The 26,405-nt window shown below is 33.4% G+C and overlaps 1 protein-coding gene and 1 long non-coding RNA gene across 2 annotated transcripts; both read left to right on the top strand.

Annotated features, from left to right (window-relative positions):
* The first annotated feature begins 5,494 nt into the window (after positions 1-5,494).
* LOC125199766 (uncharacterized) lies at positions 5,495-17,363 on the top strand. Its single transcript, XM_048097670.2, has 6 exons — positions 5,495-5,701; positions 5,885-6,070; positions 8,050-8,223; positions 12,392-12,569; positions 14,710-15,468; positions 16,092-17,363. The coding sequence occupies exons 1-6, from the start codon at positions 5,495-5,497 to the stop codon at positions 17,135-17,137; spliced, it is 2,550 nt and encodes an 849-aa protein (XP_047953627.2). The 3' UTR covers positions 17,138-17,363.
* A 7,351-nt stretch (positions 17,364-24,714) lies between these two features.
* LOC125198618 (uncharacterized) lies at positions 24,715-25,119 on the top strand. Its single transcript, XR_007172436.2, has 2 exons — positions 24,715-24,807; positions 24,886-25,119. It is a non-coding gene; the product is annotated as an uncharacterized LOC125198618 (long non-coding RNA).
* Positions 25,120-26,405: the final 1,286 nt, after the last annotated feature.

A 26,405-nucleotide genomic window follows, 5' to 3' on the forward strand; every position in this document is an offset into this window, starting at 1 on the left:
TCGATTTAATTTTTATACTCCCTCCGTCCCAGTTTTGGAGTCACATTTTGCCATAAAAGTTCGTCCCAGTTTTAGAGTCACATTTAGAATTTTCCAAATAAGATGATCAAGACTTGGTTCTATGCAATCTTTGAGATTGAAGATTGGAATATTTACAATTGTTTTTAAGTTTTTTTTTTTATCAAATGTTGTGGATCTTTTAGATTTGTGGTTTGTTCCTTGGGTATTTAGTTACTTGATTTTTTGTTATTGTGTTGAATCGATGTTTAGAGCATGTTTTTGTATTACGATTTAATTTTTTATCTCGATTTAATTTTTATACTCCTTTCGTCCCAGTTTTGGAGTCACATTTTGCCATAAAAGTTCGTCCTAGTTTTAAAGTCACATTTAGAATTTTCCATATTTGGTCATACAATTTTACCCCATTGGTCATCAAAATTACATCAAAATGTCATTATCTACATTAAAATAAACCAAAACAAAAATAAAAAACCAAAAAGTCAAAAAGGGACTCACCTTCAACTAACTCACTTAATTTATTACATACTCCACTATCTCACTTCATCAATTACACACTCCACCAATTCCTTAAAACACGTGCCATAACTAAATGTGACTCCAAATATGGGACTAAGGGAGTATTTGTTTAATGTCATTAGTCTAATTCACATCCATCTTATAATGTGAATAAACATGAAAATATACACCAAATGATTCCATCTCTAATCCACAATTAACGCCCTGTAATTTATGACTGCAAATAGATAAAACAACATGAAAATTACTACTACACTGTTGTTGAATTGTCACTTGATGATGCTGAAGGAGATGCCAAAGGATCTTCAGTTACCAGCACAATGGACGCCTTCCACTCGTCTATCTTAGCAGCTTTCTCCACATCTAAACTCGGAAGCTCACGTTGCTGCAGAATTTCAAAAATCTCTTTCACACTTTCTTCCCTTTCTTTGATCAATGTTATAACCTGCACTAGATTGGTGAGGCACGCTGCAAATATATCCGAGATGGTGATGAATATACCCTCTAATAGCTCGTCACCATCTTGGTATTCGCCATCTCCCATTCCTAACAAGATCGTTTGAGCAATCCTGTACATTGAGTTAGCAGCTATAACTCTAGCAAGCTAGTTTAGAGGGTTCTCCATTAGAAAATCTCTCGTTTGAGCCGTAAATTCTGTCACAATCTTTGCTGCCATGTTAGAAAGATTTCGCAGTGTTTCCTTCTGCGTTGTGCCTCTCACTCTCGCGTTCTTCAAATCCGTCTCATCCCATCTTTTGTACAATTCAACTCCATCCCAAACCACAACTCCTGCTTTTCTGATATTTTCTAACTCTCCCGTTATGTCTAGAGTTTCCTCAATGAGCTTCACAATGGACAAGCCCTTGCTAACACTAGCTAATAACTGTTTAGCCTTCTCGTCCGCAAAGTTGAGAAGAGCAACTGAAATGGCTGTCAAAGTCACAAAGGGCAGAGACCAACAATTCGGAGGTTCTTGAGATTGCAAGCTTGCATTCTAATCTTATTAATTTGCATGTCACTACCTACTTATTAATCTCATCCTATTACGTGTCCAAACTGAAGTCTCTACGTAACAAACATGACTCATCCTATTACGTGTCCAAACTACAAATTTCCTCACCATAATTAAAGCACTACAATTTTCTACATATATAACACACTTTCAATAAATTGAGGCATCTAAATTCTTCAATTAAATCCTAGTTACATAAATTTGAAGTTGAAGACCCATCTCATGGATACTACTACTAAGGTAAGTTACCGTTTTTTTTTGAGTAAATGCCAAAATTGGTACTGAACATATGATCATTTTACTTTTTTGTCTTAAACTTTATCTTTCGGATTTTTTGGTCCTGCACATATGGAAATTTGATAACTTTAGTCCTCCGTCAATAATTCCGTTAAAAACTAACGATTAACGATGACTTTGATCAAATTAAACTGTTAATTCTGATTTCTAATTCACTAATTAATCTCCTAATTATTTTAACAAATATATATTTAAAATCTGCAAATTCCTGCAATTATAGATCCCCCTCAACGACAAATCACCACAGTTATGCAACTCCATCTCCTGCAACAACTCACTTTCCTTAGCCAAGCAATTTAACATTTTAACCGGAAGGGATCACCTCCTACGTTATATTCTACATTTGCTAATACACCATTATAAAGTGGACATGTGGAACCCATAATTATGGTAGAATCTATTTTCAATACAACCTCTCCCATATTTCCTCCCTTTACCATTTTTAATCTAAATGTGTTAACTCTTTTTATAAATAATTGTATTAATTAATTAGCGTTTCTATATTTTTTAACACGAAGAGAATTATACTTATTACGATATCAGTTTACGAATTATGAATCTATTTAAACCTAATTAATTAGCCACACGATGTCTTTCTATAATCTAAGCAAATACACTTGTTTATACATGAATGTGTTCTTCTTTGCAAAGAAAATAATGTGAAAACTTATGATATATATATAGGTGTGTGATCAAATACTAACTAAGTTACGGTAATAACTAATAACTAATATCAATTTTGTATGTTAAAAACATCAACACAAAGACATAAATTTATCAAGCTTCTTATGTTGGTAAAATTATGTCTTTGTGTTGACATTTTAAATTTACATGTTGTATTGATATAATTATGTCTTTGTGTTGATAATTTTAACCTACAATATTGAAAGTTATTAGTTATTATTGTAAATTAGTTAGCACACTAACACAACCCTATATATATATAGGGGTGTATTCAAATTAATGTGTAAAAATCTGTTAAAAAGGAAAACTAATCTCATCCATTGATTAGGTGTGTTCTGATGGTTGATATGGAAGCCACGTGGAATTTAAAAATTAATAAAATAATCGAAAAGGGTAAAAATGGTAAAGCACAATTATACATGATTTTTATACATGATGTAGTTATATTTGTACATTATGTTCTATTAGTACATGATGTTAATGTATGAAAATTGTATTTTAATGTACAGGGCTCAAGCTTAAATGTACAACATACCCATGATAATGTAACAGGGTATGAATTCGTGGATGGAAGCTATACTATATAGCATCTACGAAATTCACAAATGCATACCCCGGCGGAAAGTGTTGTATGAAATACCAGTGATAATGCACGATATACCCATGATAATGTACAACATACCAATGATAATGTACCGGGGTATGAATTCGCGAATGGAAGCTATACTATATAGCATCTACGAAATTCACAAATCCATACCCCGTCGGAGAGTGATGTACGAAATACCAGTGATAATGTACGATATACCAATGATAATATACAATATACCCATGATAATGTACCAGGGTACGAATTCGCGGATGGAAGCTTTACTATATAGCATCTACAAATTCACAAATCCATACCCCATCGGAGAGTGATGTACGAAATACCAGTGATAATGCATGATATACCCATGATAATGTACGATATACCCATGATAATGTACGATATACCCATGATAATGCACCGGGGTATGAATTCACGGATGGAAGCTATACTATATAGCATCCACAAATTTATAAATTCATACCCCGTCGGAAAGTGATGTACGAAATACCAGTGATAATGTACGATATACCAATGATAATGTACAATATACCCATGATAATGTACCGTGGTACGAATTCGCGGATGGAAGCTTTACTATATATCATCTACAAATTCACAAATCCATACCCCGTCGGAGAGTGATGTACGAAATATCAGTGATAATGCATGATATACCCATGATAATGTACGATATACCAATGATAATGTACCGGTGTATGAATTCGCGAATGGAAGCTATACTATATAGCATCTACAAATTCACAAATCCATACCCCGTCGGAGAGTGATGTACGAAATACCAGTGATAATGCACGATATAACCATGATAATGTACGATATACCCATGATAATGTACCGGGGTATGAATTCACGGATGGAAGCTATACTATATAGCATCCACAAATTTATAAATTCATACCCCGTCGGAAAGTGATGTACGAAATACCAGTGATAATGTACGATATACCAATGATAATGTACAATATACCCATGATAATGTACCGTGGTACGAATTCGCGGATGGAAGCTTTACTATATATCATCTACAAATTCACAAATCCATACCCCGTTGGAGAGTGATGTACGAAATACCAGTGATAATGCATGATATACCCATGATAATGTACGATATACCAATGATAATGTACCGGTGTATGAATTCGCGAATGGAAGCTATACTATATAGCATCTACAAATTCACAAATCCATACCCCGTCGGAGAGTGATGTACGAAATACCAGTGATACTGCACGATATAACCATGATAATGTACGATATACCCATGATAATGTAGCATCGTATTACACATCGGGCCCAAAGTTAACATCATTCACCAAGGGTTTAGTAGTCCATGGGGCTAGGGTATAGTACCATCATATTAACATAACGTTCACTAACCGGTGGAAGTTAGATCCAGTCCCCTAGGGTTAACTCATCCATAGGGCTAGGGTATAGTATCCACAAAATTACCCTAGTGAATGTTGTGTTACTAAGTCGGTACTACACCCTAGCCTCATGGATTACTAAACCCTTGGAGAATGGATATAACTTTCGTCACTTAGTAAAAAATTTATAATCTACATTATATAGAAGGGGCATATACATTAAAACACATTAATGTACATTATTAACACATTAATGTACAAATTAAGTTAATGTACTAATCCATATAAATGATGTAACAGTAATATACCCAAATTGCTCTTTAATGTACGAAACTGGTATAATAATGTACGGCGATGCTTTTAATCAAAGCCATTGGATTAATAGATCCAAGGACTTATATTAGTCCTATGTTTTATACTAGGGGGTGATAAGGAGGGTAATGCACCCCTATATATATATATATATATATATATATATATAGGATTGTGATCAATTGAGATTATTTAGGCTAATTGAGAAATGAGATACAATATCAGCCACTCATTTTTATTAAATGAGTGGTCCAGATTTTGCCACACAATAAATAATTTTAGATTAATTTAATATGAAAGGGTATAATGGTCATTTCGAGTTTTAATTTCACTCTCTCTGCAGCTTCGCAAATTTCTCCAAACCCAATCGATCCTTCTTCCTCCCCGCTGCAATTTATGCGCACGCTCCAAATCGCAGTTTATGCAGCTTTCGACATGACTCCAAATCACACACTCCAGCGCCTGATTTCTGCCTGGCAATCGCGGAAGAGCGGATCTACGCCACCGCCTCCGCCGGCGCGGCAAAGCGCGATGAGTTGGCTGCCGCGTTAGGGGAGATCGATTCGACGCCGTTTAAGGTCAGCTGCTTAAAAAGGCTGAGGTCGATTGGTGAATTGGAGGATGAGGTGAAGGAGGATCAAGAGGTTGGGCGGCGTTGAGGTGCTGGTGAGGATAATGGAGCAGGTTTTAGGGGAAAATTTGGATTTCGCGGTTTTTAGGGCTTGCGAAAAGGCGGTGGCAGTGCTGCGTCACATTCCGGTTTCTAACTACGATAAGCAGATTCTGCAGTTGCTGATGAGCTCCAATTGTATGAATTCGATGGCGATTGTGCTCCAGCGCAGTGGCACGGAGGTGTGCTTCCTCGAATCCCCTCAGGAATTCGTAAACTGCGATTGCGAAGAAGTAAACCGCCGTTTTCCAAATTAGAGATAGAGATAGGGAGTGGAGATGTAGAGTTTGTGGAATTGGAATTTTAAGGGAAAGGGGGGAAAGGGAGGAGAGGACGCGTGGCGTGGAAAGGAAGTGAGGTGTCTCTGTTTTATCAGCTGTTTTTGTTTTTTGGAGATCATACATCCTCAAACAGAAAATCTGTTCACTCGCGTCATCTCCAAGTTGAAGCGAATTTCATCCAAAAATGCCAAGAATCATAATTCTACACTGGTACTGGAGAATCTCCTTCCGCGATTTCCCCTCTCCGACCTCATCCATCTACAAAGAAGGAAGACTGTACAGCATGAACAAAGACGACAGGTACTGGAGAATCTCCTTCCGCGACGACAGAATCTCCTTCAGCGAGGAGGAAATCACTGCATCTCCCGCTTCCGGTCACAGATCCGGAGCGGCTGAGGAAGGAAATCGTCAGATTGCGGCAAATCCGGAGGGGTTGAGGAAGGAATCGTCGAATTGGCGTCGGATTCCGGCGAATCGCGGCCGGATCTAGGCTATCTGCTTGAGGCGTCTAACAACGAGCTAGGGAATCCGTCGTGGTCAGCGGGCTGAGATCGGAGCGCCTCTTCTTTGAGCCCGGCGCGACGAATTCCGCGCTGGCGGAGGCAGAATCAGGCAGCGCAGGTTGAGAATCAGAGCACGGCGGCGGCGTAGCGTTGGTGGTGGCGATGAATTCGAGGGATCCGTTCCTGGATTTTAGGGCTTCAATGGCGGAGATGGTGGAGGGTGGCAGGGAGAGGGATTGGGGTTTTTAGTGAAGATGAAGAACCTAATTAAAACACAAAATGACTATTATACCCTTTCATAATAAATTAATCTAAAAATATTTTTTATGTGGCAAAATCTGGACCACTCATTTAATAAAAATGAGTGGCTGATATTGCATCTCATTTCTCAATTAGTCTAAAAAATCTCAATTGATCATGGACCTATATATATATATATATTCTAAACAACTTAAAGCACATGAACTTTAGAGTGAAAAATAATCACATCAAAATTTTAACTTTTGAATATGCCATGCAATATTTGTTATTTTTATAGGAATCATTTATATCGGGGAATTTGTTTCAATAAAATATGAAAATTAAGTAAATAATAAAAGAAAAATTATTTTGAAACAATCACTAAAAACTTATATTGCCATTTTATGTTTTATAATAATCAAAATACTATATTATACGTCATCAGTATTTAGCATGTGTTTTATCATAACTATAAAATTATGGAGAATAAATCATTTGGCTTAAGTAGAAATCTTAATAATACATTCGTTCAGAATAAGTAGCAATGTGATATTATTAGTATTTTTTAAAAAATGAGATAACACAATTACTTTGATTAAAATAGTAGAAATAGAAACAAAGGAGAGAAAGTCACGGAAAGGCTAAAAAGATTATGTTAGAAATAGATTTTCTTTCCCTCAATATAAATCCACATGTCCACTTTAAAGTGATGTATTAACAAATGTAGTATATAGTGTTGGAGGTGATCCATTCCGCATTTTAACCCTTCTTCACTAACATTCATCAACGCTACTCTCCTCAAATTCTTGCACCCTTCCGCTAATATCGCCACCCCTCCATCGATAGCCTTCGACTCAACAACATCCCCCTTCCTAACGAACAACCCTTCTTCACCATTTTCCAACATCCCCGAACTCAGACGAACCTCAATCAATTTATTACTCAACAAAATACCAGAATTTCTAGCAGATTTAACACAAGCCGGAACTAAATTAACATCTTCTAAATTAGGAAAGCGAAAGCTTATTCTACCTGACTCCAAAAACTCCCAACCAATTAACTTAATCGACTTAACCAGCTTCCCGCACAGCACGCACCACCTCCTGCAAACCAATGAATTCGCAATGTGCTGCTCCCTTTCACGAATGTTACCCAACAGTAACACCTTCAGCAGCAGCTCATCCGAGAGAAAAGCGGTGCAGTCGGTGGCGGCAGGAAGATGGTTAGGGTTTGACGAATCGGAATTAGGAGATTTGTTAAAATAATTAGGAGATTAATTAGTGAATTAAAAATCAGAATTAAGAGTTTAATTTGGTCAAAATCGGGTTGACCGTTAGTTTTTAACGGAACTATGGACGGAGGACCAAAATGATCAAATTTCCATATGTGCAGAACCAAAAAATCCAAAAGATAAAGTTTATGACCAAAAAGGTAAAATGGTCATATGTTCAGGATCAATTTTGGTCTATACTCTTTTTTTTTTAATAAAAAAATTTACATTAGTGTGTGTGTAATTATGGTTTTGTACATGTTTAGGGTAATGAAGGAGTTAACGATGAGGGAGTGGTGGAGAGAAAAGTGGAGACCGTCGATTACCGGAAGCCGGCGGGAGAGGAGGAGCCACGGCCGGAGAAGGTGGCGGTGACTCATCTCGTTCACGACGACGACAACGGCGGAGCGGCCGCTAAAGTGGCTGAGAAACTGCCAGCTGTCAGTGAAGCCGTCGGTGACACAATTAGCAGGATGCATTAATTTAAATTAATTACTTATTGAATACTAGTTGCTATGCTAATTATATGAATGTCTTGTCTTTTGGTGTTTTAATGCTTGATTTTGGCCAAGGATCAAACTCCATTATTGTCGTGTAGTTGAGGCCTTGGGAGGTGAACTTCTGGCAGACGTTAAGCCCTCTCCCTTACCGGATGACTGCGTACCCTAATTTAACACCCCTCACAACGGACTGGATGTGGGGGGCCCTTAGGGTTGGGGATTCAACCTCTTATTGTATGAATGCTTATTTTTATACATCTAGGAATATCTAATTTTAGCATTTAGGAGTATTAGAAAATGAACACTTCAAAGACCTTTATTTGCATATTATAAATGAACATATACTTATATAATTTTAATCGACCGGAACTTAATTACCCTTTTATTATCAAAATATACATTAACTTGTAGGGTCTATGATGAAGAGAAAAATATGCAAATAAAACATCTATTTCTGATTAAGACAGGTGGGTAACTTTCTGGATTGGGTCGGGCCCAACATGCAACAATTATGAGTTGAGCCCATAATATCATAAGTGCAAAACAAAATATGGGCATGGGCCAGGGCCAATAAAGAAATTTCGAATTGGATATTTAAATTAGGGAAAATCCGAAAAATATTAGTCAAATTGGAAATAAAAATTCGCAATTTTAAAATGATTAATTATATTATAATTTTAATATTTTTTTATGGTCTTCTGGTAAAAATTTCGACATGCTATGAGTGTGAATTTATTGATGTGATGCATAATTATCCTAATTTGGGATTAAAAGATAATTAAGAAATACTCCATATCAAAATTATAATAGTAATTGATGTGGCGCATAATTTTCTTTAATTTGGGATTATAAGATAATCAATAAAAAGGTCAAAATTAATAGTTTATTAATTTATTATTAATTTATTATTATTTAAATAGTAGATAGATATAGGTTTAGAGATTAGTTTGGTTTTATTTGCCTATAAAAGCCAAACTACCGTACCAATGTTAGTCAGTTTTGGAAGTTTTTTATTTTGTTAATTGAAGTTCTTGAGAGTTCCTCTTGAATATTTCTCTATTTCGATTTCTCGTAGCAAAGTGTTCAAATTCAAAATAGCTTATCGTTCAGACTATCGCATTTGAACGTGGCGTCATATTCGATCAACTATGGTAACACGAAGAGCCCTAAATACCCAAAACAGAAGCAATGAAGATGAGCAACGAGAAAATATTTTTCATACGCGTTGCACGGTGAAGGATAAAGTTTGCAGCGTTATTATAGATGGAGGCAGCAGTAAAAATTTAGCTAGCAACACAATGGTCAAAAAACTAGGGTTGCAGCTCATCGAGCATCCCAAGCCATATAAGTTGCAATGGTTGAGTGAAGATAGTTCCACCAGGGTGAATTATCAGGTGAAGGTACCACTTAAAATGGGAAATTATGAGGATGAAATATTGTGTGACGTAGTACCAATGAAGGTCACTCACGTGTTACTTGGAAGGCCATGACAATTTGATCGTCGAGTTACCCATGATGGTTACACCAATAGGTACTCATTCGCCTATAATCGAATCAAGTTCATCCTTGCTCCTCTTAGCCCTCAACAAGTTCAAAAAAATTGACTTAAAGTGCAAAAGGAAGACGAACAAGTAGAAAAGGAGAAGGAAGTAGACCTGCCCACGGTTCATGAACCGGCGGTTTCGGTTTGGATCCGCCGGTTCCGGTTTTGGGAAATATGGAACCAGAACCGAACCCTGTTTCACGGTTCCAGTCACGGTTTCAGTTTTGGTTCCGATCCGCCGCCGGTTTCGGTTCCAAACCACCGGTTTTTGGGCGGTTCGTAGCGGTTTAGGTTCAGTTTCATGGTTTTTTCCTTATTATTTTTTTTGCCATGTAGTTTGAAATTATAAAATAAATTGGAACAAGGAAATGGATAGTTTAAATTTAATTAAGACGAGTAAGGTGAAATTCTTGTTAACACAAGAATGAGGTGGGTGTAAGTGAGGATAGAGGGGAGTATTTATAGATAAAAATAGGGGGAAATGAGATCAATTTTGAATTTAAAATCAACATTTACATAAAAAAAAAAAGAAAAGAAAAAAGAAATAGTGTTTTGTGCAATCAATTTTGAATAGTGCAACCATCACCCACCGCCAACCAAACAATTTTGAAGACTCAACTAATCAATTTTGAAGACTACCGATTCATTAATCAATGTTAATTAGAGTATTATGCTTTATTTAAAGTAATCAATTCTTCTAAGTTTTATTAGACAATGTTGATAAATATTTGTTAATAATGACCCATACTCCATAGACTCCATATGTAAAAAAGTGTGTTAATTAATAAAATTGGAAATTGTTTTATAAAGTTATTACCATAATAGAGAATAGTTTTAATATAAGGATTAACTATGTTTAATTTTATCATTGCATTTGTGGTTCGGAACCGTGAACCACAGTTAACTGGCGGTTCGGTCGCGGTTTCGGTTAAAAAAATTGGAACCTGAACCGAACCGCGATTCTAATATTCACGGTTTCGGTTCAGAAAATTTTTCGCGGTTTCGGTTCGGAACCGACCGGCGGTTACGGTTTTGGTGTTAACTGCCGGTTCGGTAAACCTTGGGGCAGCTCTAAAAGGATGTAGAGATGTGACAATTTTTCGTTGAATATTTAATTAATTATAACGTAGAATCTATTAATTATTAATACGAGTGTATTAATATATCCATCTCTCTCTCAATCTGCCGCTCTATGCTCCTCTTAGTCTATCTCAATTCCAAATAATTTCTTGGATAGGTATTAATCCAAATTAATATCCTATAAGTTTAAACTCGTCAGGATCACCTAAAAAGGTTGCGAATAATAAAAATTTGGAGTACACGACTAAATGGTATATACAAACAGTGGAGAAGCCACGTTGATTTGAGAAGTAGTCTTGTAACCCAGATGTCGCAAGTTTGAATTTCTGCGGCAACATATTTCTCTTTTTCTCTATATGCTAGTAGTTTTTATCTCTTTTCTTTATACTTATGCAATATAATACAATACTCTCTACTTTTTTATTTTTTATAACATACTTTCTATTTGTTCCTTTTATACGCTACTAATTATGTTAATCTTAAATCTTTATTACTCTATATTTGAAAATTCATTTTCATTTATACTATTTCTATATAAAAGTTGAACTATATAACTATTAACAGTGATTTGGATCCCTTGTCAAAAAAATTCTATGCTTCGCCTTTGCACACAGACATATTCATTCGGTTATATAGATGTAGAGTTTTAGACTGTAGAGTAACATCATTTCTTCTTAAAATTTGATAACTAACATGTGAAGTAGCATCAGGAAAAGAACGTTTTTTAATAATTAAAGGTAGGATACAAAAATTAAAAAGAAAGAGTAGTAAAGAAAAAAAAGAGCTAGACCACATTAGCCATGGTCAAATATGTCCCAAAATGGAGGAATTATTAACTGGAACCAACCCCATATTATTGAATAAAATGAAATAATGGATGAGTGTCTTTAATTATGTGATTTTTGTTAGCTGAATCTTAATTCCAATTATAGTCCGATCTTTCTCCACCTCTAATCTAATTCCACCTAATTAACTATTTGTCCTGTGATTAGTATCATTTACTATCCCGTACTTTCCAAATAGAAAATTTTATTTTATTGGCGTCTAAGAATTAAAACTTTCTATTTTTAAAAATATTTGTTCTTTCTAATGAAGTACGACTCTTTTTCCGCTAATAATATTTCAATTATATTTTCTTTCATCTTTTTTTTACTTTTTTTGCTAACAATATTTCAATCATATTTTCTTTCATCTTCTTTTTACTTTACCAATTAAGTAGTAATATATATTACAATTCACGTTATTTTAAAAGTTTCTAATTTTAAAAGATAAAAGTAGTACCATTTTATTTTGTTGTCATAAATTATGATGACAAACACTCAATGTACAAATCAGTTACATAAAATTAACAGTCGAGACTCATCTCATGAATATTTCTAAGGTAAGTGTGTGTCTTTTTTTTTTCTTTTCAATTTAACTTTTATACTACAAATAATGTGTTTGTGTGTGTGATTTTGGTTTTGCTCATGTTTAGGGTAATGAAAGAGTAAAGTGGTGGAGAGAAAAGCGGAGACGGTCGATTACCGGAAGCCGGCAGGAGATAAGGAGGAGCCACGCCCGGAGAAGGTGGCGGTGACTCATCTCGTTCATGATGAAAACTCCGGCAACAGCGGAGCAGCCGCTAAAGTGGCTGAGAAACTGCCTGCTGTCAGTGAATCTGTGGGTACACTATTAGCAGGATGCATAAATATTTTAAATTTTTAAATAAAATTATTTTTATTAATAAATTTGTACATCTTAAGGGTGTCTTCACTTTAGAAGAATTCTAATTCTAACATTTTCAAGAAATGAAAATTTTCAAAGAATTGAAGGAGAATTAGGCACATATATAATTCAAATTTCCATTGACTTGCTCAATGTACAAGATTTGATTTCAAATATGACCCAAATCTATACATATATAAAAGCCGAGTTTTATAACAAAATGTAAATATTTAGAAATTATGGGGTGAATTTTAAATTTGTATTCTTATAAAAAACTGAAATCATACTGAATATGATTTGTAACGGATCATTTATTAATTTTATATTTATAGTATATAAATGGATTGGTTTTTTCATGAGAAGAACGTGTTCTAAATATGATTATAACGGATTATTAAATTGATTGTTACTTATAGGCATACTATATAAATTTATTGGGTTATAAATGCGGGTTGTACTGTAGTTATGTGTTTTTTTATTCTTGTTTTAAGTTAGAATTTGAAATGAAATCATGTTTTAAAATCGATGCCTTTTAATCTTATTCAAAGAGCTTTTAAAAGTGCATTAATTTAAATTCAAATTTAATTTAAAAATTAAAGTTAAAATACATAAATTTTGGTCTATAAATACCGACATTCACGACGTGAGAAAGCAATCTCCAAAATAGGAATTTATTTGCAAAAGAAGAAAGAAATGGGGAAAAGAAGTAGCTGCGATATTAACAAGTCGGATTATTGGCAGTTAGGACGCGATCTTTGGAGAGGAGGAGGATAAGGGCGGTAAATGATGAGTGAGTGGGGCTAAAAAAATGAAGATGCTAATGTCGACAACGAGCTCTCATTTGGTAGCTTCTTATCCGATCCACTTTTTCATAGGCTATCTCTTTTCACTACTGGATTTTCTTCCACAATTTTTTTTTCAATGTTGAATTCACATTCCTTAAGATCTCCAATCTATCAATACTACATCGTTCATCAAAGCGAAATACATATACAATATATTTTAATTTTTAATCATATATTATGATATTATTTCTTAGTTTATTTATAATATATCAAAATAATAGAATGAAAATATTTATGTCGCCCGTAGGGCGAGGGTTAATACTAGTAATCTAAATGCTGACTTTAACCTAATAGAGTTATGGATTATCAAATTTAACCTCAAATAATAAGTGAGAGAGAAGGTAATGAGGTGGAAAGGTGGGGCAAATATGTCCTCAGGTACTCTTTCAGAATATTCCCTTATATAATTTTGTATTTTGGATGAACAATTGTACGGTTATATCACTGCGTGGAGGTGGAGAGTGTATAGGTAGGAGATGTCATTGGTGATTCTTCTCGGTCATATATACGTCGTTCTTTAATATTGTGTACTTGCTCTCCCATGCAAACAAACAATTGTATATTTTAAATAGTACTTTAATTTGATTTTGTTATGATTTCACTTTTTTTCAACGGCATATTGATTGTAGATGTGTAGAATTTAATGAGGTGAAGAATACATTCACATATAGAAGATGGGTCTATTTATGAACAAGGTTATAAAAATTTATTTCTGCATAAATTAAGTCTTTTCTGTTTTCTAATACTAGGATACAGTGATGTTCATTAAAAAAAAAGCAAACAACAATTGTGACGGTGTTACCTAAGATAAAATATAAATAAATAGAGTGAGAAAAAATTATTAATTTTATTCAGGTATAAATTTCTGTATTTATTTCATATGTTTTTACGAAACTCAAATAAATTTTATTCATACTTTTTTCTTTATATTTTATAATGGTCTTTGAACTATAGTTCTAAAGTCATTCCTTTTTATATATCTTGGTCGACTTGTAATTCCAAACGTTTGAGGAAGTAATTCTTTTAATATCCTTGCACAAAAAGAAGCATATCATTCTTATCTTATGTAGCAAGGTTATGCATAAAGTAATTCGAAACGTGTGCTTGTACAATAAAGTCACAAATAAGTCATGCATAAAGTAATTCGAAACGTGAGATTACAATTCTTGATATACTAGTAAACAATAAGTTTCATGTGGTGACACTATATAAATAGACCATCTATTAATGAACTAATACATCGAAAAATGTTAGTATTCTTTAACTTGAGAATACTTAATCGAAATGAAATTGATCCGCTTGATGCAAAATCTATATTTCACAGTAAGCACAAGGAAGAAAACAATATCGATCCCGATGACGGGAATTCAAAGCTATGCGGTGCTTGCAATGTGCCTATCTTCTCGACCCCGTTCAAAGCAACAGAGTCGGGAAGTGGTTACCTGCACGACCAGTGCAGTAATCTGCCTATCGATTCAGATTGCAGCGATTTGCACCCTTCCTTGGAACCCCTCGAGAAGCAGCCTAATCTCGAAAAAAGCAATTGCTCCCACTGCAAGGCCGTTTGCGGGGACGTCCTGTACCGTTGTCGCGGCCCAGGGTGCGGTTTCCAACTCAACGTGACGTGCGCTTGGACGGTCAAGATCATGCACCGGAGCCACGACCACAGGTTGACGGTCTTCCGCTGCTCAGCAGCGGATGCTTCCTTTGCCTGCTGTGCGTGTGGGACCGGGCATAGGCCGGGCCTGTTGTGGGTCCCGTCTATGCCTTTGGTTTACGTGTGCGGCCCATGTGGTTTCTGGTTGCATCCGCACTGCGCTGCACTGCCAAATGTAATAGAGCATCAGAGCCACAAGCACCCACTTCTTCTGAACTATGGGATCAGATCGTCCACGTGTCAGTGTGCGATTTGTGGAGAGGAGGTCTCGAGTTGGGGGGTTTATTCGTGCACTATGTGTCGTTACTATGTCCATATCATGTGTGCCGTCACAGAAAGGCAGAGCTTCGAATCAGGTGAATTCATGTTTGGCTTTAGATTGACTTGTCTTTCTACCCTAAATAGTGAACTTCAAAATTAATTTTTCAAAAAAAAAACACATTTTTGCACTTGTTAAATTTTCAAATTAAGAAATAGTAGTATTATCTAAAAAGTGAAAGAAATATCAAAACTATTTGAAGTTAGTTGTGGTCACCTAACAAGATATTTAATTTTAGACATCATTTCTTTCTCCTTCATGTCACATTGGTACTTTCCTATTTTTGTACCAACTACTCGTAATTTTTTGTTAGGGAGACACATCAAAGAGAAAGAAATACTCCCTCCGTCTCATTAAATATGCAATATTTGCTTTTCGGCATAGGATTTTATGTAGTGTTGTTTTGTGAGTTAATGAAAAGAAAGTAAAGTAAGAGAGAAGAAAAAGTAGAGAGAGTATTGTTTCTATTTCTGGAAACGTTTCATTTTTAGTAGGACAAACCAAAAAGGAAAATGTTTCATTTTTAATGGGACAAAGGGAGTACTAAAACAACTTGAATTCTCATTAGTTAGGCATTAAAATAGAAAATTGACTATAATTAAATATATGGAAATTAACAAGGTCTTATTTTAATTTCCAGTTGATATTTTTGAACTACAGTTTTGCTTGGAGAAGCTTTTGGAGATGGTCGAATTCCAGGCTTAGTTCATTTTCCGGTTCCCGATGAATACACAAGTATTGTCCGACACATAACCAAAAATACCCCCACCACAAGTGATGTTAAACTTCAGCACAGACATCCACTAACCCTGCACCATGACTATCCCATCTACAAAGAAGCCGATGACGAAGTTGATCGGCCCCCAACCTGCAACGCGTGCGTCCAATTTATCTCACCTCCATTCTACTCGTGCTCTTGGTGCCCGAAACTCTTCCTCCACGACAGCTGCGCGCGTCTCCCTTCGGTGCTGCGCCAGAACCCCATCGCCATTCCGCTCGATCTCATCGACTTAAAGACTATCGAATCAACCACGTGTTGTAACCGCAACACAAATGCATTCACCTTTCGCCGCCACAGCACCAACATGGACGTCATGTGCGCCCTGATGCCGACCTCAATCACGCACGCCGCGCACGCTAAGACACACGTGCTCCGCTCCTCCGCATCCGGCGATCTGGAAGCGTGTCGCTGCTGCGGCGGACTCCTGAGCGGCGTCTCCTACAAATGCGGGACGTGCCGCAATTTCAGCATTCACGGCACGTGCGCACGGCTGCCCGCCACAGTCCGCCACGTGTGCGACCCGCATCCTCTGAAGCTCGTCACGGCCCCACCTCCTCGCAGACAGCCGCAGACAAATACCATCTACTGCGACGCCTGCGAGAGGGGCCTTGACGACGCGCGGTGGCACTATGGGTGCGCGGAGTGCAAGCAGGCGTTCCACGTGGAATGCGTGCCGTGCTTGGATAAGCTATCTTTGGTCAAGTACGAGATGGTAGAGGTGTCTGAGAGATGTCATGAATGCCCTCTCACTCTCGTCCGCGTGCACATGGTCTGTGGCCGTCAGTGTGGGGTATGTAGGAAAGGGTACCTTGGGCATCGTGATAGTACGGCGTTCGCGTGCTTCAAATGCTATTTTAGCATCCATGTTAGTTGTGCCTTTACTTGGAAAATAGAAGCTATTATTTCAAGGATAAACTGCCTCTAAAATCATCAGCTTTCACAAAAGGCTGGTATTTCCCGTGAACTTTAAAAGTTGCACGAAAAATCGCAAACTTTGCTCCCGTGTGCAAATTTTTCGAGTCGGGTATTCCGGCTATGTAGAGTGGTGACGTGTGTAATTGTCTGACGTGGATAATGATGTGGACGCTGATGTGTGCAATGACATGGAATTTAAATTTTATAAATTTGAAATCATATTTTAAATAGCAAAATCCCCAAACTCTTCCCGATAACAAAAAATTGATTCTGCCAAATAGGGTTTCTTACGGTTTCTTCTTCACATAGCGCCGACGTGAGCTCTTCCCCGACAACGACAACGACGGCGACGGCGGATGGCGTCGGCGACTCCGGAAGTTCTGCATTCCGTAACCTCTGCTGCTCAATTTTTTGTTGATTTTGTGTAGGAAGAATTTTGGTTTCATTAAATTATGTTATTTGTCCCAATCCTTAATGATTTTTGCTGTTCGATGTAGCAGTGCTCAATGGTGATTTTGGGATGGTGATGTTCTCTTGCGGTGGTGATTTTCCCAGAAATCTCAGCGCGATTTTGGTGTTTAGGTGAAGATACAAATTTTCCCAGAAATTGAGTTTTTCTAATGAGTTTTCCAGAAATTTTCCATATATAAATATTGAGCTTTTTTAATAATTCGAAATTTAATTAAAAATTGAAATAATATGAGTTTTTTTAATAATTTTTTTTTAGAATAACACAAAACGACGTCGTTTTGTGTTCCGGCTGCCTAGTCATGCTTCCGGCTGCCACATAAGATAAGTTAATACCGGAAAATTTCAGGGTCGGGTCATTCGGGAAATTTGCATAACCCGGCAAAGTTTGCGATTTTTCGTGCAACTTTTAAAGTTCACGGGAAATACCAGCCTTTTGTGAAAGTTGACGATTTTAGAGGCAGTTTACCCTTATTTCAATGAGAATGGCGCTGTAGGCCACGTCAAGGCTAAGGTTAGACACATAAGGGTATAATAATCATTTCAGCTTCTTAATCATTAAATATAATAAGTTTAGTTGTGAGTGCTGTACTGGTTTTACAAAATAGCCCTTTTATAGAAAATTTTTGTTTTCGATTCTTTTATCCATTTATTAACCAATCTAGTATATTGAATTACGACATGTCTTTATTGGTTTTATTCCTTTTTAGTTCTCCACTATATATTCTCACATATCCTTCCATGAACCAACGATCCGCTAAATTCCCACCTTTTATTCCTTTTCTCCTTTCTGCTAAATTTCAGTTCATCTAATTCTAAACTATCTCAATCAAATAAAGTTAATATCTAATTCACTATGCAGACTCAAATAAAATAAATTTTAAAAATATATTCTATTTATTAAAATCAGTCAAAGAGAAATTAAAAAATAATAACCTGATGAAAGGAATTAGAACTTTATTTTAATGTTAATGTCTATAATTGGTTAGAATCTAGTAATTAGATGTATAATTTTTTTAAGAGTATTTATTTTATAAGAATATTCTTACATATTTTAATTAAGAAATGATCTAGTAAATTAAAAGAAAATGATATGCTACATACGTGAACCCTACTTTCGTTCGATGCACTTTTAACATTATTTGTTTTATTTTATATATTTATTTCAACTCTAATATATTAAAAATGTTATTGATTTTTTTTTATTTTATAATAAAATTATGTTTATGTTAGGTCGTGTTAAATATATATTTGATCCTTAAAGTTTAACTAGAACAACATTTTATAGTAGCATATTTTTATACAATTTGATAACTTCTTGAGAAGTTACTCGCATTACACTACAATAAAATTTAAAGCTTAATTTATCGTTTTCACTATTAGTTCATATAAATGAATAAAATAATAAAGAAAATAAATAGAGCATTTGAATTTTATAAATTTTATAAAATAAAAATATCAATAACATTTTTTAGTGAATTAGAATCAAACTGAATACATAAAACGAAACAAACAACCGTAAATATGTAGTACTCCATCAAACAAGTATGATGCTTATACTGTGTAGTATCAAACAACTAAGATTCCTATTCGCAGACTCCGAAATAAACAACCGTAAATATGTAGTATCAAACAACTGGGATTCCTATTTACGAACTGACTAAGATGGAAAAACGAGACTCCTATTCGCGAATTGAGAGAGTGCTATACTAAATGATCATGATATTTTTGTGTACAATTGAACAATAAAATATTATATTGTGTCTCAATGTGTATATAGATATGTTTGTAAAAAATATTCTTTTTTTACATTATGTCATATTGTAATTATGCCTTGGCCGATTCCAGTTAATCGGTTGATTTTTGTACCGACCCTTTTAACAGAATTTGAATCTGAAAAATATATTGGATATTCAATTTAAAAAATAGAAATTCGATTGATATAATATTGTAGTTTTAATTACTTTTGTTTATACTAGGCCTGTCAAATTGGATACCCGCGGGTATCCGATCCGAAAATTTCGGGTACCCGATCCCGAATTTCCTAAAATCTAATACCCAATACCCGATCCGAAAATGATTTTGGGTACCCAAATACCCGACTCGGGTATCCAGTCCTGAAAAATCGGGAATCCAATCCCGATTTTGGATTTTAATTTTAATTTTTTTTTATTTTTTAAGAAAATTAACTATAAACTTTTAATTAAAATTTTAAAATAATAAAATAAATACATAATTTATTAAATTTAACTTAAAAAATCGGGTAATTCGGGTAATTTGGGTATACCCGGATAACCCGATACCCGATCGGGTATCGGGTTATCCGATACCCGATAATCCAAAAATTCTATACCCGAACCCGATCCCGAAACTCGAAAAATCGGATATCGGATATCCAATTACCCGATATTTCGGGTTTGGATATCGGGTATCCAATTCCCGATTATACTAATACTATAATAAATTCATTGCTTTGAAGGAGTCTATAGTATCATGCTTTATACTCCCTCCGTCCTATAAAAGTATTGAGACAAAAATTTTGGATACGGAGATTAAGAACTTATATTAAATAAATAGGAGATATGAAAGAAGTAGGAAAGATAAGAGAGAGTAAAGTAAATGAAGGAATAAAGTAAGAGAGATTAGATGTTTTATCTTTTGTTAAAAAAGGAAATGACTCAACTTTATTGGGATTGACTAAAAAGGAATACAACTCAACTTTTATGGGACGGAGGGAGTACTACTAATATTTATAAATGTAATACCTTGTACATTTAAATAAAAATTTATTTGGTATATTTTATTTATTTTTAATAAATTTTTTTAAACAAAAATTTATATATTTGTTTTGGTTTTTGTGTTTAAGAATTTGATTTCCAAATGTCTTAAAAGTTGTCCAACATAGAGTGAGAGGGCGCACTAGTTACTTGCAATGTTGCTTTTTTGGCTGGTCACAAACTCCTTACACTATTTATAGTTTAAGTTAGATGTAATGCATTTAATTAATATGCTAATTTAAGTTAAGAGCTCCTTTATTAAGTAATGTCTCATTACACTTAAATTCTAATTCAATATACACTAAAAATCAATCTCAAATTTACGGCCTAAAATGAAAAGTGTGAGAAACATGAGACGGATGGAGTATTTTAATTAAGAATAATACTAGTATGTTTTTCTATATATACTTATAATATTGAAAATATCTAACTAAAAATAATTATACAGTTTAATGTTTACATTTATTTTATTTATAAGTTATTTAAATGTTAATGTTAAGTATGGTATACTTTAAATATTTATACAATTTTAATATCGTGAAGATATTATATTCTGATTTCAAAAAGTAATATATACATATTAAACAATTAATATAATAATATAAACTAGAAAACAAATAACTGTAAGAAAAAAGAAAAATCAAAAAGAAAGCAAACATAAAAGAAACGTATTTATATACTGATTTGAAAAGTAACTATGCATACTAAGCAATTAAAATAATAAATAAAAGTATAAAAAAATCTAAAACGAAAGCAAACATAGAAAGAAACGAAAAGGATTTAATGACTCAGTTTGTTATTCATGCACAGGGGTATATTAGTCTCGAAAAAATTAATACTTTTAAGATGAACTAATTTCAAGTAAATTAGCATTTAATGTACTATTTTTTTAGTTTTTTTGCCAGCCACGTTATGGCCATTTAACATCACTCTTTATGCTATATATTAATCTAAATACTCTTTTATGGCCGGCCATAATGTGACCACATAGCATTATCCTATGTGATAGAGTAATGCTATGTGGCCACAATGTGGCTGGCCATACAATAGCAGTTTTGTAAATAGTTGAACAAAATAATATTATAAAATAATAGTTTTAGATAGTGCTCAAGTATTTTTACATATTCACCCTTATCCTTCCAATTTTGAAGAGAGAATATACATTTAATTTCAAATTTGAAATCAATCTCTCTCTATCCTAATTGCAACCCGATTCCCAAAAAATAATTATTATCGGATCCTTAAAGCGTTGATCAATTAATTCTCAACTAATGAAATATGTAAGTTAATTGCATCTATCAAAATTTTTCTCCTTTAAGTAATCTTTTTATTTAGAAAAGTTTCGCTAAAGTCTAATCATTTTTATATTGTTATGATGAATATATATTTTCACTCTTAATTTATTTTTTCTATTGCTTTACTCTTTATTTGATTTATTTTTCTATTTTTTATACTTTATCATCTATATATCCTTAACACATTAAATATCCATTTATGCTAAAAAAGAAGTGTCTCGACTATGAAAAAACATAGCGAGTAACATTTACCGTAACACTCCAAAATGGATTCAGTCTAACCGTATGATTATAATTATATTATAAACTAATTGTGATTCTAAAAAATAATACTATTAAGAATAATTAGTAAATAAATAAGTATATACTAAATCAAATGAGTAATATAAATTTCTAACATAATTTAATGTCATGATTATCATAATTATGGACCGCTATATAGCGTCACTAGTTCATATTAACAACGGCTATAATTCGATATCGTGTAGTATTGTCATTACTTAGTATATTTAATTATAAATTTTATACAACATATACTCCCTACGTTCCACTCTAAATTACACATTTTTTAGGGGAAATGTTCTCACTCTAAATGACACATTTCTATATATATATAGAAACATCACTCTCTCTATTTTTACCTTCTTTCTTACTTTATTATCTATAGTTTACTCACAAAACAACACTACATAAAATTTCGTGTCGAATTATAAATGCTCTACTTAGAGAGGGACGGATGGAGTAGTTTGTTATACACATTAATACTCTCCAGTACTCCTCCACCCCACTGAATATGACCCAATACCCATTACCGAAAATAGAAACCACTTTATTTCTACTTTATTCTTCATCTCTTACTTTATTCTTTCTACTTAATACACAAAATTAAAACTGCATAAAATCATGTACCGTCCAAGAAAGGGATCATATTCGTTGGGACTAGGGGTAACCATAATATATTCTGGCGTATAAAGTTATTATTATGAATTCTTATTAATCAATATTATAATATGGTATAGTATCTTATTTAATACTACGTAATTGTATTAATGTTGTAGTATAAAGTTATTATTATGGATTAATAATATTATGAATTATTAATATTGCATATACTATACCATATATGATGATATTATAATTAATACTATGAATTATCATAGTTTTACATATTGAAATATTATGAATTTTTATAATATGATAATCTACTAGTTGTACTTATTATTAGTGTAGTACGAGAACTTGATAGATTAGGCCATTAGTGGGGGAAAATTGAAGATTCAATCAATTAATTGGGCATGTGTTTGATCTAAGCTTAGATTAATCAATTTAACTTAAATTGAAAAATCAATTAGAAATAAAATTGATTGATTCAAATTGATTGATTCAAATTGATTAATTGGGGATTCATTAGATCAATTGGGAAAATATAAATGATTGGATACTCTTTTAGTCCATCCCACAATAGTATGCACAATTAATTTTGAATATTTTTTTTTATCTATAATAAGGTGAGACTTCAATACTTGATTTATTTTTTCTTTCTATTTCTCTCTTACTTTGTGTATTATATTGGGCATTAAAATTCGTGTATAACCCAAAGTGCATATTCTCGTGGAACGGAGGAGGTATTATTTTCCATTATATATATACTTAGCATACAAATTAATAATTATCATATATTTTATAAAATTATTTTATATTTTTAAAAGTAATTGATAACACCAAACACATTTGTACTAGTAATATGAAATTCGTAAAATAATACAATAACTTTAAACAATTAAATGTGATATAGTACTAATTATTATTGTTACTATTGTTATTAATATTTATTAATGTATTTGCTATTGTCGTTGACTTTATTATAATAACATTATTTTTAAAATTATCCTCAATATCAAATGTTAAACTTTGTATTCTACTATATATCGCTAAATTTATATATTAATTTATCATATACTGATAGTACTACGGAGTAATTATTAGTGCAAAACGTGGCACACACTTTAGACCTGTGCAATAAAAAGAACTTAAATATTTAATTATAATATTATATTATACGACTATTTTTACTTAATATTGTTATTTTTTATCATAAATAAAAATCTGAGAAAATAAATGTAATAAGTACAAAAGTTGAGGAAAACATTGATGTAAGAATTAAGGCAAGGGGTAGAATAGTCTTGAAAATATTGATACTTTCCAAGTACATTAAATTTAGTTGAAAAATCTAATTATGGTCAGCCATAATGTGGTCATTTAGCATCACTATATGTGATATCCAATATGATAAATTCAAAATTTAAGCTACAATCAATAAGACATTAATATGCTTTTAACAGACTGTCACCGCATGGAGTATCACTGGTTTCTATAACTAATCTTCTAATTATTACTAAAATAATCATCTTTTTATCTCTCGCTATTCCTATTCACATTCCGCAAATAATTTGGCGACACCAGTAACAATGCCGAAAAATGTCTCATATTTATAAACAATGTCTTGGACTCCCAATATAATATTTCTGGCTTCGTTACTGATTACAACAACAAAAATTTCCATAAACAGTGACGGATTGATCAAGTGTATGAAAATCGATGAAGCATGTTTCGTATTAAAGATTAAGTTGATGCAAGAATATTGAATTGGTGTGGGACTAATTTTATCCTTTCAACCTAACACCATTTTATAAAAACTAAAACTTATATAATCCACAAATATTGAATACCGTTTGCTCGATCAAATATGGGAGCTAGTTCTTTTACTACAGTTTTATATCGAATTTCATAATATCGAAAAAAGGTACATATATTATATTGAAGCTTAAATTAGGTAATAGCCATTAATTTGGACCTTTTAATATATAATACTAATAATTAATGAAAGTTTAGCTTCACATTCACAAAAAGGAAAAATGAGAAGGCTTATTTGTAGAAGTCTCTACGGAACAAACATGACTCATCCTATTACGTGTCCAAACTACAAATTTCCCACCTTAATTAAAGCACCACAATTTTGTACTACATATATAACTCACACACACATTCAATAAATTTAGGCATCTAAATTGTTACATTAAATCCTAGTTACATAAAATTTAAAGTTGAAGACTCATCTCATGGATTCTACTACAACTAAGGTAAGTGTCTTTTTTATTTTTTTTTTAATTTAAAATTTACATTGATGTGTGTGTAATTATGGTTTTGCACATTTTTAGGGTAATGAAAGAGTTAACGATGAGGGAGTGGTGGAGAGAAAAGTGGAGACAGTCGATTACCGGAAGCCGGCGGGAGAGGAGGAGCCACGGCCGGAGAAGGTGGCGGTGACTCATCTCGTTCAATGTTAATTTTATGAATGCCTCGTCTTTTGGTGTTCTAGTGCTTTATTTTTATACATCTTGGTCTTCAAAGATCCTTATTTGCATATCATAAATGAACGTTTACTTATATAATTTCGATCGACCGGAACTTAATGACGCTTTTATTACTCTATCTGTTCCACAATAATTGTCAATCTCATTGTGTACACGAGTTTTAAGAAAGGTAAAGAAAAAGTTCGGTTGGAAAAGCGAGTGGAACGTGAGACTCTATGTTTTTATATTGGTTTTATAATAAAATGTGAGTTAGGGTAAATATGAAGTGTGTCGATTATTGTGGAATGGATCGAAATGGACACGAGTGATAATTATTGTGGAACGGTGGAAGGATTTCATTAACTAATAGGGTTTATAATGAAAACAAAAATATGTTAATAAAACATCTGTATTTCATTAACTAATAGGGTTTGTAATGAAAAGAAAAATATGTTAATAAACATCTACAGTAGTAATATTGATTAAGACAGGTAGGTAACTCTCTGGGTTGGGATGGGCCCAACATGTTAAGCCCATAATATCATAAGTGCAAAACAAAATATGGGCATGGGCCAATAAAGAATTTTCGAATTGGATATTTAAATTAGGGAAAATCCGAAGAAATTGGTCAAATTGGTAATAAAAAATCGTAATTTTAAAATGATTAATTATATTATAATTTAAATATTTTTTTTATGGTCTTCTGGTAAAAATTTCGACAGGCTATGAGTGTTTGAATTTATTGATGTGATGCATAATTATCCTTAAATTTGGGATTAAAATATAATTAAGAAATACATCAAAATTATATAATTTTCTTTAATTTGGGATTATAAGATAATCAATAGAAAAGTCAAAATTAATAAATATAATTTTCCGTTTTTAAAAGTGGCATGATTGATCAAAATTTGAGCAAATTTTGCGGTATTGTTTAGCAATTTTCCGTTTACAGATATCCTTGGGGAATAGTTTATTATTAATTTATTATTATTTAAATAGTAGATAGATATAGGTTTAGAGATTAGTTTGGTTTTATTTGCCAATAAAAGCCAAACTACCGTACCAATGTTAGTCAGTTTTTGAAGTTTTTTTATTTTGTTAATTGAATTTCTTGATAGTTCCTCTTTAATCTTTTCTCTATTTCGATTTCTCATAGCAAAGTGTTCAAATTCGAAATAGCTTATCGTTCAAGCTATTGCATTTGAACGTGGCGTCATATTCGTTCAACTATGGTAACACGAAAAGCCCTAAATACCCAAAACAGAAGCAATGAAGATGAGCAACGAGGGAATATTTTTCATACGCATTGCCAGGTGAAGGATAAAGTTTGCACTGTTATTATAGATGGAGGCAGCAGTAAAAATTTAGCTAGCAACACGATGGTC

Source organism: Salvia hispanica, chromosome 2 (genome assembly GCF_029641045.1).
Source record: "Salvia hispanica isolate PSC_SH4W2 chromosome 2, Shi_PSC_v1, whole genome shotgun sequence".
In the NCBI taxonomy this organism is placed as follows: Eukaryota; Viridiplantae; Streptophyta; class Magnoliopsida; order Lamiales; family Lamiaceae; genus Salvia; species Salvia hispanica.